The sequence below is a fragment of the Lampris incognitus genome, chromosome 14 (assembly GCF_029633865.1).
Source record: "Lampris incognitus isolate fLamInc1 chromosome 14, fLamInc1.hap2, whole genome shotgun sequence".
Taxonomy (NCBI): domain Eukaryota; kingdom Metazoa; phylum Chordata; class Actinopteri; order Lampriformes; family Lampridae; genus Lampris; species Lampris incognitus.
The window spans coordinates 32,052,195-32,065,345 of NC_079224.1; the positions used below are offsets into that span (position 1 = coordinate 32,052,195).

At 41.7% G+C, this 13,151-nt stretch overlaps 1 protein-coding gene across 1 annotated transcript in view; it reads left to right on the forward strand.

Moving 5' to 3' along the window:
* Positions 1–13,151, forward strand: part of astn1 (astrotactin 1) — a 552,260-nt gene that overhangs the window by 107,536 nt on the left and 431,573 nt on the right. Inside the window, exon 3 of the mRNA XM_056292697.1 lies at positions 12,447–12,697. Within this exon, the coding sequence (XP_056148672.1) occupies positions 12,447–12,697 (251 nt within the window). The remainder of the gene's footprint in view (positions 1–12,446; positions 12,698–13,151) is intronic.

Consider the following 13,151-nt stretch of genomic DNA (forward strand, 5'->3'; position numbering starts at 1 on the left):
CTGCTTATGCGTGTAATTCCCTTTTCCTGGTAGGTGAAAAAGGGTTTATCAATAAGTTGGAACACCGTAGAAGCGAAGATACATACGGCTGGTGGAGATCTGCACTCTGAATGCACTCCTCTAGTTCTATGTGGAATATGATTTCTTTTTTCAATTGCTGATAAATGTTTTTTTTTCATATTCTTGTTTATTTACATAATTTGCTAGACTGGAGACTGGATTAAAATGACAACTTTGGTTTCCACACATCACCCTCACCCAGATTAATGCCTCAACACCTTTTCCTTTCACTGCAGTGGCTGGTTAAGTCTATTTCTCAAGGGCGGCCAGGCAGAACTGAATGGACATGGTGTTAGACAAAGCCTGTGTCTCTAAAGCAGTGGTTCCCAGACACTTTTTGACCCTGTAAATAATGCTCACGAGTCTAGAAAAAAGGCATATATAGTTCGCACCAATTCATAGGCCTACATTTAAGTCCCACAAACACATAGATACACACCATGAGTTTGTTTGTAGGCATACATACATATCAAAGTGTAATTAAGGCCTCATTTTAAGTCTGAAATGATGATAACACATTTTGTTTGTAATGCATTTTTAATTTAAAAAAAGATCACAAAGTGCTGCAGAGTGCTCCTGGTGCAATAAACAAATGATTTATTTTTCATCATTAAAGTCATCACTATCACGCTAGAGAAATACCAACATGTTTTTATATATATATTTTAAAAAATTGGTTTTTGGGATAAAATATTCAATTTGGATCAAATACTATTTTAGATAGATTTTATTTTTACTTATCAGCGATACACACAAAGTCATGGGGTTGGACCACTTTAAGAACAATTACCAGAGGAAAACTCAATGGTGTTTTTCTTGTTTCTGACAGATAGAGTTAAGGTTCAATATTTTACCTTTAAATTACATGTATTTCAAAATCAAGACATATTTGTATTTTGATGTGGTCTAGGGTGTCCTGGTTTTTTAGTGTTTAGTGCTGTTTCCTCACGGCCAAGAGGGTCCTGGGTTCATTCTAAGCACCGTTGCGTGGGTTTTCTGCACATATATACATATATACATATATACACACACACACATATATATATATATATATATATATATACACACACATACACACACATACACACACACACACACACACACACACACACACACACACATACATATATAGATAGATAGATAGATAGATAGATAGCATTTTTTTTCCGGAAACCGGCAATGGTGTTGATAAAAGTGCAAAACAAATGAGTGGAATATTAATATAGATGTAGGAAAAAAAACTTTTAATACATAGCAGTACAAGCTTGTTTCATGCATCGCACACTCATCAGCTGTTAATAATAGAGAGAGAGAGGGAGTGTTTGAATGAGACTATATATATATATATATATATATGTGTGTGTGTGTAGTCTCATTCACACACTCAGCTCCCTTGTATACCGCTGAACTCTTGTCAAATGAAATCCTGTAACCTCCAGCTCGAAAGACTTTGCAAGCAAACTGGTTTAACAGTGCATCTCCAAGTGTACTCGGATAACCTTCAACAATACAAAGACGCTCTTATCACAGCCCGGTCCACCTACTACCCATACCTTATACACTGGCTCCACCAACCCCAAGGCTGTCTTTTCCACAATAAACAACGCTCTCAAACCCAGTGACAATTCCTCCAATTCTTTCACTGTTAACAAGTGCAACTCTTTCCTTTCATTTTTCCAATCTAAAATTGACACCATCTACAGCAACCTGACTCCCCCCTCACCAATCTGCCTCTGTTAAAGTTCTCCCCTGTGTCCCCAATGTAGCTGTCCAACTTTATGGTAGGAATGAGGAGCTACACTTGTGTTCTGGGTCCCATTCCATCCAATCTTGTTAAGGACTGTCTCCCAGCTATCTCTTTACAGAAATTATTAACTCCTCCTTTAGCTCTGGTTAAGTCTCCCATGCACTTAAACTGGCTGCTGTCACCCCCACCCTCAAAAAACCTGCACTCAACCCTGATATCATGAGCAATTTCCGGCCTATCCCCAATCTCCCCTTTCTGTCAGAACGTGTTGTCGCCTCCCAACTCAAAGTTTACCTCATCTCCAATGACCTGTTCGAAACCATTTCAATCAGGTTTCCACTCACAACACAGCACAGAACCAGCCCTCCTTAAAGTCACAAACAACCTCCTCCTCTTTACAGACTCTCAGCATTCTCATTCCCCTCGACTTCACTGCAGCTTTTGACACCATCAACCACACCATTCTTCCCTCACACATCGAATCCTCACTCAACATCACCGGTACTGTCCTCTCCTGGCTAAAATCATATCTCACAAACAGACAACAGTTCATCAGCATCAACAACTCTGCCTCCTTCACTATTCCCCCAGGATTCGGTGCTTGATCCTCTCCTGTTCATCCTTTACATGCTCCCCCTTGGTAACATCATACATTGTCATGGTCTCCACTTCCACCGTTACGCCGATGACATCCAGCTCTACATTTCCACTAAATCTATCCCCACTACAACTAGCTCCAGTCTGACCTACTGTCTCACTGAAATTAAATCATAGATAAAAGGCAACTTCCTCAAACTAAATTGTGAGTAATCTGATATGATCATCATCAGTTTCAAATCCCTTACCAAAACCACTCGCAACTTCTGCCTCACTATCAATAACTCCACTCTGTCCCCCTCCCTGCACATCCACAACCTTGGAATCGTTTTTGACAACAACCTGTCCTTTTAACACCACATCAACCAAATCACCAGAACTGCTTTTTCCACCTAAATAACATGGCTCATCTCCGCCCATCACTCTCCTTCTCAGCTGCCGAAACTTGGATCTGTGCCTTCATCACATCCAAAATTGACTACTGAAACAACAATCTCTACGGTTCATCATTCCAAGTCCTAAACAAACTCAGTTACAACTCTCCTGCTCGCCTGCTCACCCACTCCTGCTCCCATGATCACATCACCCCTGTCCTCCAGAACCTCCGCTGGCTCCCTGTCCCACAACGGATCCAATTCAAAATGCTCCTCACACACAAAGCCCTCCATAACCAGGCCCCCTCCTACCTTGCTAACCTGCTCCACTGCCATACTCCTTACCACAGCTTTCGCTCTCCCAACGTGACCTAGCCTTCTCCATAGCTGCCCCCTCCCTCTGAAACACCCTCCCCAAGCACATCAGACACTGCATCAGTTGGTCCATATTCAAATTATTAATCAAAAGTCACCTCTTCAGAATTGCTTTTAATGTGTGACTAATGTTGTGTGTGTTATTCATTTGCTGTGTTGCTTTTATGTTTATTTTAACATGTGTAAAGCATATTTGAGTACGTGGAAAAGCACTGTATGAATGATGGTTCATTTCGAACATGTAAATAAGCAGGCTATAACATAAAGATAAGCCATTGTCGATAATCTGAAGGGATCAACAAATCCACACATCAAACTCAGTGAACAAATCTCCGTATGCATCAGATTATTTGTTACATGTTGGAAAAGGAGTAGGAGGAAGTATACACTTATTTTTTCCTACCCGTAAAAGCACTGTACAGATAAAATGTACTATTATTATTACTGTTGTTGTTGTTATTACCATAAAAACAGAGAAGAAAGAGTTTTACGGTTCGACTGAAAGAAAAATGACCAAAATTAATACCAAAGCTAATTACTCACTGACTTCTATTTCATGCTAGGTAACCCCCACGTCCAATTACATAACTGTTCACTTCTCAAACCAATTTCAGGGTGGTTAGTAAAAACAATTGCCAGTTCCTCAGCCCAGCACCAGCACCATCACTGGCCCTATATCTGGAAAAGGGGATTATAGTATGTGTGTTGACTCTGCAATAGACTGGTCCCCTTGTTTAGGTTGTTTTCCTACCTTCTGCCCAATGCATGCTGGGATAGGTTCCAACCCCCAATTTTATTATCATGACTTCATATTATGAAATGAACAGATTCTGCTGCATCCACTTTTGGAAATATTTGTCTAAAACAGCATAAAAAAGGATTTCAGAGGTGGTCTACTATTCCTCTCAGGTGACGAGAAGCTACAGATGAAATGGGGCATCTCCACATACCTGGGTTAAGAGTATTTTGTTGTTTAAATGGGGTTATTTTGTAATTTTTGGGCTGATTGAGATTTGTTTCTCTTTGGCTACATTTACACTACCACAGGGTTGCAACCTGATTCTATTTGTTTTCTACACATCTGACAAAGATTAGATGTAATTGCTCATATTGTAAACAGCAGAGGAAACGCATGGTAACTAATTTTGTGAAATCGGATACACCAGGCCTATTTTGCTGCTTTGTATCTGGTACCAATGTGTGATAAAATTCCGATTGCCAACATCTGACCTGATTTTAAATGCTGTTTTTTGCTCCCAGAAATGACTTGTTGACATCATACTCGGCACCCGCGGGTGAGCTCCTGATTGGAATAAGCTGGTGAAAAGGGTGCTGTGTTGAGAAAGATGATGGGAACAATTATTGCAGAGGTGTCCCTTCACAGTGTTTTCCAGCCATTGGGCATCAACAAACCAGTGTACAGAAGTCCCACCACTCATACAGCCACATGCCATTATATGCTGTGTGTACGTATATTAACTCATGAGGCTGACTGCACGTCCCTATCTTAAAATATGACAGCCCATTTGATATCGTTGGTTCATGATAATTGTTCTGTGCTTAATTTATAGATTTGAGTTTTGTCTCATTAGGTAGTGTTCAATTTCCAAACATTGATTTTGTGTATTGGAGAAAGCTTTTAGAATTTCTATTTCAATAAAGGGTTATCCAGATCACAGAAAGATTAATTATTCACTTAAAGACTACCTAATGTAAGAAAAAAACACGTTTTATTTTTTGACCCTTAAAACAATTTGCTCAGGGAATTATGGTTAATGTAGGTGTGCCCATCTGTCCAATGTGTGTGTGTGTGTGTGTGTGTGTGTGTGTGTGTGTGTGTGTGTGTGTGTGTGTGATTGCATTAAAAAGGTGGTTATTTTCACCAGTCCGTTTCCATGCGTATTATAAGATAAAAATCTACAGGTGTCGCAACGGATATGGAGGAAATTGGCGGAGAAATACAGGTGAAGAAATTTATCCGACAGCTCTTCTCTGCGGTCACGCCCTCAAAGCCTTTTAGAATAAACATCAGCTCACTTTGAGATCATGTTTGGCATCTGTCACCTACATTGCTTTTCCAAGGTCACGTGTCGCTGTGAGCATGTCACATAAGATGCATGATAGTGTAAAAACAGTCTAAATACAGGTTGCGCGATGTAAATATCAAAGAAAAGATCGAATTCAAAAAATCTGAATCGGGGATAAAGACCTACAGTGTAAATATAGGGCCCCCCCCTATTGGCATATTAATGCTGCACCTTGTAAATGATTGCTTTCACCTTGACTTTCTCACAAATGTTTTTGATATTCTGCAGACTGAATAGCATGTGTGATTCTGATTCAGTTTCCACCAACAGTTCAGTTTTTAAGCGTCTGCACCTCCTTTTCAAATTGAATGTTAGGCCGGAGAGAACTAATTATATTATACTAGACTGTCACCGAGGCTCTGGAGATTTGGACAATTTCATTTTAGGAAACAATACTTGTGGTGAACCTCAAAATATCTTAAAGTTGTCAAAGACGGGGATTGGAAAAGTGGAACAAATCAGTATAAATAATGAGCAAATAATTCAAGTTTAAGGAAAAAGTTAGACTTTAATACAAACTACTAGTCAGAACTAAATTGATATGACCCTTTCCAGCTTTTTTCCCTCTCACAATGGTCTGATCAATAAGATAATTTCCTTTACCATTCGAATGACATGACCAAAGGCGGGACAAAAAGCTATATATATGGTACTAGAAAAGTACTCAAAGTGCTAGAAAAATTACAGCAGCCGTGGTTCTGCACTCTCTAGTACTTTTTCTGTCTTTGCTTATTTGTTTAGTTTCCAGCACTCATTCTCTGATCACATTCAGCAGGGAAGAACTTCTAAACCTTCGACTATCCACTGGTAAATCTTTTTTACCATTATTCGTTGAACTGGAAAGTTTTACCAAGCTCTTAGTTGGAGAAGCAGCAGCTCTGTATGGGCTTCCCCGAAGCTGATGATTTTGGAAGTGAGCCGGAGTGCTCGTTAAACTGCGACAGCAGAGATTTCAAACTGCACTCACATTAATCCACCTGGTGAATGTTCGCTCTCTGGCTAACAAGATGGACAAACCGCTGGTCCTCAACGGAACAAACATGGAGTTTTCTAGATCTGCTGCTCTGTACCTCACTGAAACCTGGCTTGGTGAGCATATACCAGACAGCTCACTCCATCTGCTGCACTTCCAACGCCTCCGTGCGGACCGTGAAACAGAGCTAATGGGGAGCTGGAATCTGCTTCTTTTTAAACAAAGGTTGGCGTATAGATGTCACAGTGTAAAGAAATAATGCAGCCCTCACTTAGAGACCATTTTCATTGACTGTAAACCATTTTATTCACCATGGGAGTTTTCATCATTTATTCTGGCTGGTGTCTATATTCCACCCCAGGCCTGTGTTGGTGAGGCATTACCACACCTGGTTGACTAGATAATGAACACGGAGCACAAACACCCAGAATCCCTTCTCATTATCCTTGGGGATTTCAACAGAGTAAACTTTGGCCATGAACTGCCAAAATACAGACAGCACGTTAAGTGTCCCACCAGGGACAAAAACATACTGGATCATTGCTACACAATATTAAAGGACGCCTGTCACTCTGTCCCCTGTGCAGCCTTGGGATTATCTGATCACTGTCTGTTTCATCCTCTCCCAACTTACAGGCAGAAACTAAAAACTGCAAACCCTGTGTTTAAAACTGTGAGGAGATGGACCAGTGAGTCAAAACTGGAATGTCAGGCCTGCTTTCACTGCACTGATTGGAGTGTTTTTGAGGCTTCATCTACAGAGCTGTATAAACTCACTGACATTGTGACATCTTTCATCAGTGTTTGTAAGGATGTGTGTGCCCACCAAAACCTTCTGCAACTTCAATAACAATAAGCCCTAGTTCACAGCAAAACTCAAGCAGCTTCATCAGACCAAGGAATAGGCTTACAGGAGAGGAGATAGGCTCCAGTACAATCAAGCCAGAAACACATCGACAAAGGAGATCAAAGTAGCTAAACCAAAAAGCCAAAAAAAAACCTGCCAGCCCCTCCCCCTCCCCCACTGACCCCACCTGCACTCAGGATCTGGGAAGAGGATGTGTGTCAGCTCTTCCAGAGACAGAAATTCAGGAAGGCATCAGGCCCAGACAGCGTGTCTCCCTCCTGTCTGAAAGTCTGTGGTGACCAGCTGGCCCCCATCTTCACACTGATCTTCTACAGATCACTAGAGCTGTGTGAAGTCCCCTCCTGCTTCAAAAGCTCCACTATTATTCCGGTCCCCAAGAAACCCTGTATCTCAGGATTAAATGATTACAGCCCATCAACCTGACGTCTGTGGTCATGAAATCCTTTGAGAGACTGGTGTTGACCCACCTGAAGGACATCACAGGCCCCCTACTGGACCCCCAGCAGTTTGTCCTCTGGGCAAACAGGTCAGTAGAGGATGTAGTCAACATGGGACGGCACTACATCTTGCGACACGCGACTCCCAAGGGACATACGCAATGGTCCTGTTTGTGGACTTAACTCAGCATTCAACATCATCATCCTAGACATCTTCGCATCCAAACTCACCCAGCTCACTGTACAGACCCCACCTGTCAGTGGATCAAAAACTTCTTGACAGACAGGGGACACCAAGTGAGGCTGGGGAAAATTGCAACCAGCTCTTGGACAATCAGCACACTAGGATGTGTGCTCTCCCCTCTTCTCTTCTCCCTCTACACAAATGACTGATTCTCATGTGACACATTTGTTAAACTCCTGAAGTTTGCAGACGACACAATGATCATCAGCCTAATCCTGGACAGTGATGAGTCTGCATACAGATGTGAGGTTGAACAGCTGGCCCTCTGGTATGGTCATAACATCTTGGGGCTGATGCTCAAAACTGTGGCGATGACAGTGGACTTCAGAAGGAGCCCCCCCCCAACACTGCCCCCCCCCACCATACTCAACAGCATGGGATCTGTTGTGAAAACCTACAGATTTCTGGGATCCACAATCTCCTAGGACCTAAGGTGCGTGTCCAACACAGATACAATCATCAAAAAGGCCCAGCAGAGGATGTGCTTTCTCTGTCAGCTCAGGAAGTGCAACCTGCCTCAGGAACTGCTGATTCAGTTCTACTCTGCAATAATCCAGTCTGTTCTCTGCACATCCATCATTGTCTGGTTTGGATCAGCCACCAAACAGGACAGGGACAGACTACAAAAGATGCTCATGACAGCAGAGAAGATCACTGGTGCCAACTTGCCCTCCATTCAGCAATTATACATTTCCAGAGTCAGAAAATGGGCAGGCAACATCCCTGCAGACCCATCACACCCTGGTCACAACCTGTTCTAACTTCTCCTGTCTGGTAGGTACTACAGAGAATTGTATGCCAAAACAACCAGACACAGGGCATCCGGGTAGCATAGCGGTCTATTCCATTGCCTTCCAACATGGGGATCACTGGTTTGAATCCCCATGATACCTCCAGCTTGGTTGGGCGTCCCTAAAGACACAGTTGACTGTGTCTGCAGGTGGGAAGCCGAATGTGGGTAGATGTGTCCTGGTCACTTCACGAGCACCTCCTCTGGTCGGTCAGGGTGCCTGTTCGGGGGGGGGGGCTGGGGGGAATGACATGATCCCCCCATGCGCTATGTCTCCCTGGCGAAAACTCATCTCTGTCAGGTGAAAGGAAGTGGCTGGTGACTCCACATGTATTGGAGGAAGCATGTGGTAGTGTGTAGCCCTCTGCGGCTCGGCAGAGGGGGTGGAGCAGCATCCAGGATGGCTCAGAGAGCAGGTCGATTGGCCAGGTACAATTGGGGCGAAAAAGGGGGAAAATCCAAAAAAAAAAGAACAACCAAGCAGTAGAACAGTTTCGGTCCACTGGCTGTCACACTTAAAATTGTCATAATAAATCTAAGCACATTGTTTATACTGTATATTGTACATATACATGCATATTCTGTCATATCCACCTACCTCATATATAAAAGTAACCTGCTAACATAGTTATTCCAGCGTCTTTGCACTCTGCACCATTGCACTATTGCCTTCCTGTTTCACTGGTATATAGGCATTTGTTGTATATATTCCTGGAGATTGTTGTGCTGTTATTCTACGTAAATACATTGAGAGCCACTAAACCGGAGTCAAATTACATGTATATGTCCAAACATACATGGCCAAATAAAGATGATTCTGAATCTGATATATATCCATCCATTATCCAAGCCGCTTATCCCAACCAGGGTCATGGGATGCTGGGGCCTATCCCAGCAGTCACTGGGCGGCAGGGAGAGACACACTGTACAGACCACCAGTCGATCACAGGGCCAACACACTCACATTCACATTTAGAGACAATTTAGTATGGCCGATTCACCTGACCTACATGTCTTTCGACTGTGGGAGGAAACCAGAACACCCGTAGGAAACCCACACAGACACGGGGAGAACATGCAAACTCCACACAGAGGATGACCCGGTACGACCCCAAGGTTAGACTACCCCGGGGCTCGAACCCAATACCTTCTTGCTGTGAGGCAATTGCGCTAACCACTGTGCCACCGTGCACACACACACACATACTATATATATATAAAACTATTTATATAGCAATTTTCTAAAACAATGTTACAAAGTGCTTTACAAAGAAATAAAACCCGACAAAGCAAAAATAAGAGTAAGACCAGACAAGTAAGAGTAAAAATAAAACAGTATAAATAAATAAAAACAAATATCAAACATTCGTAAAAGCTTTCATAAAAATAAAAGTTTTAAGACAAGATTTAAAAGATGCTAGAGACTTGGTTTGTCTTTTCTTGACAGGAAGAGCGTTCCATAGTGTGGGGGCTCTTACAACAAAAGCCCAATCACCCTTTGTAACAAATCGAGACCTAAGAATAACTAGCAGGGCTTCATCTGCAGATCTTAATGGTCAAGAGGGCATATACTAGGTCAATAAATCAGAAATGTATGGAGGCGCATGACTATTTAAAGCCTTAAAAGTGAGCAATAAAACTTAAAAATCACTTCGAAATGTAACGGAGCCAGTGTAAGAAGGCAAGAACAGGAATGATATGGTCATGCCTCTTTGTCCTGGTAATGAGCCAAGCAGCAGTGTTTTGTACCAACTGCAGATGATGGGGGGAGTCCTTGCTGATACCAGAATAAGGTGCATTACAATAATCAAGCCTAGAATAGATAAAAGTATGTACAACTTTTTGCAGATTGGCAATTGATAAAAATGACTTAATTTTGGAGATTAGCTTGAGCTGGAGAAAGCATGACTGAACAACATGTTTGATTTGATTATCAAAACCAAGGTTAGCATTTAATATTACTGCAATATTCCTAGCAGCCTGCTTAAGACTACCTGACAGACCACCAATTAGTAACCAAAGGGATTATGGAATTTTTGCAACCATACAGAATGACCTCAGACTTATCATCATTAAATTTGAGAATTTTTTTGGACATCCAGGATTTAATATCAGAGAGGCAAGATGTGATATTTGCTAGGGAGCTATGATTTTGGGGTTTTAGTGGCATGTATAACTGATTGTCTTCAGCGTAAAAAAATGGTAAAGCACATCATGATTTTGAATGACATGGTTAAGGGGGGGCATGTATATAGAAAAATGCTTTTAATTAATTGTAAAGCGATTTGAGTGGCTGTTGTAGCTGGAAAAGCACTATATAAAATGTAACTTCATTGATTGATTGATTAATTAATTGATTGATTGAAAAGAGAATGGGGCCAAGAATTGAGCCTTGAAAGTCACCACAACTCAACTGAGCCATCAGGAGGTAGAGGTACCCAGAACAACAGGAAAAGTTCTGTTGGTGAGGTAAGAGCGTAATAAACTAAGAGCTGAGGTTTTGATGCCAACTCAAGTCTCTAAGCAATCTAAGAGGTTGTTGTGATTGACTGTGTCAGATGCAGGACTTAAGTCTAAAAGAACTAAAATCGAGTAATCACCTCTTTCTGCAGTCAGGAGTAGGTCATTAGTGACCTTAACTAGAGCTGTCTTGGTACTATGAAGTGCTCTAAAACCAGACTGGAAACTGTTAAAAACACTATTAGTGTTCATAAAAGAAATCAGTTGAGAAGACTATTCTCTCTAGAACCTTAGATAGAAATACAATTTGGAGATTGGTCTGTAGTTTCTTATGGACAGGGGATCTAAATGAGGTTTCTTCAGCAATGGGAGAACAATGGCATGCCTAAAACTGTCTGGAAAGGAACCAGAGGCCAGAGAATTATTAAGAATTTGCAGAATAACGGGGCTGATAGTTGAAAATACCTCCTTTAGCTGCTTAGTGGGAATGATATCTAAGATGCAGGAGGAGCTCATATTGGTGATTGTACTCTTAACACTGAAATTGTAATTATTTGAAACTCGGTAAAAGAGGCAGAATTAACATGGGGAATGGAATGAATGCAAGAAAGAGCCTGACTGGATTTGGGACCTGATATTCTCCACCTTATTTAAAGAATGAGTGAGAAATTTTTCGGACAACAAAACATTAGGTTCAAAAAGAAGTGGAGGGACCATTAATAACAGAACAATTACCCTAAAGAAGACTTTAGGATTGTGGTTATTTGTTGATATTAGTTAAGAGAAGTTCGTTGATCTCACATAACTGCCCTCTGGTAAATTAAAATTTGGTTTTTAAGGGTGTTACGTACTAACTCGGACTTGTTGACCTTCAATTGTCGTTCTGATTTTCTACGGAGTCTTCTAAGGGCACGAGTGAGATCATTCAGCCAGGGGAGGTTATTTGATTTTTGTTTCCTAGTTTAAAACAATACAATTTGGTCGAGGATGGATAGGCACTGATTATTGAATGATTTTAACAGTGCATCTGGATTGAGGGGGGATAAAGAGGGATTAAAGGATGATGAATTAAAAGCATCATAGAATTTAATTGCAGAGCCAGCATTGAGAATGTGAGAGCATGTTTTAGGATAGTGACTAAGAATTGCGAGCTATAGTGGGACTTTGAAAATGACAGCTTTATGGTCAGATACAGACATATCATTAGTTGAAAATTACATTGAAGTTTCGTGCTAAATCTAATTATATTTATATCATCTATACCTTCTTTTCAGATTACTTGTGAGTGTCTTAGCCCTGGCTTTGGTATGTGCTCTCTTTCATTAACTCTACCCTTGCCTTCCTCCACCCTCTCTTTGTTTCTCTGCCTCTATCTCTCCATCTCTCTTTATTCCCTTTATCATCTCTGTGTTCCCCAATCACTGCTATACTCAGGGTGGTATGATTGCTTTGTTGCTGTCCATCCTGTGCCTGGTCCTCATCCTCTACACCCGCAGGCGCTGGTGCAAGCGCCGTCGCGTCCCTCAACCCCAGAAGAGTGCCAGCGCTGAGGCCGCTAATGAGATCCACTACATCCCATCAGTGCTGATGGGCGGCCAGGCCCGAGAGAGCCTGAGGAACTCTCGGGGCCAAGGGCCCAACTCCAGTGGCACCCTCAGCATCCGAGAGACACCCATCTTGGACGGGTACGAGCGGGGGTAAGGGGAGGACCACATGACAAATATAACTGTTTAACAGTCATTCTGCTTCTGTAATACCCTGAAAATGAACTTACACAGTAACCAAGAAGAATCAGATTTATGTCACAGCGATCGATGATCAGTGATTTTTTTTTCATAAATAACCATCCCAGTCCTATGTAAGTGTTTATGCGAAATGTGAAATTTAAGGCATATATTGGTCAAGATTTTGTCTATACTCCCTGTTTCACAACTCAGTAAACAAGTACTCCACAAAGAAAACCAGAAGATTTAAAAGTTACATTGATGAGTTAGCTCTATTTAAACAGGTTGAGATCATTTATTTAAAGCTGCAACATGAGGAGTTTTAGGTTTATTGTTGACTTTGTGCACCCCTGTGGACAAAAACAGTTGTGTTTCTTGGATGAGTGACTTCATTTTGCCTTGGCAATGCTTCTTG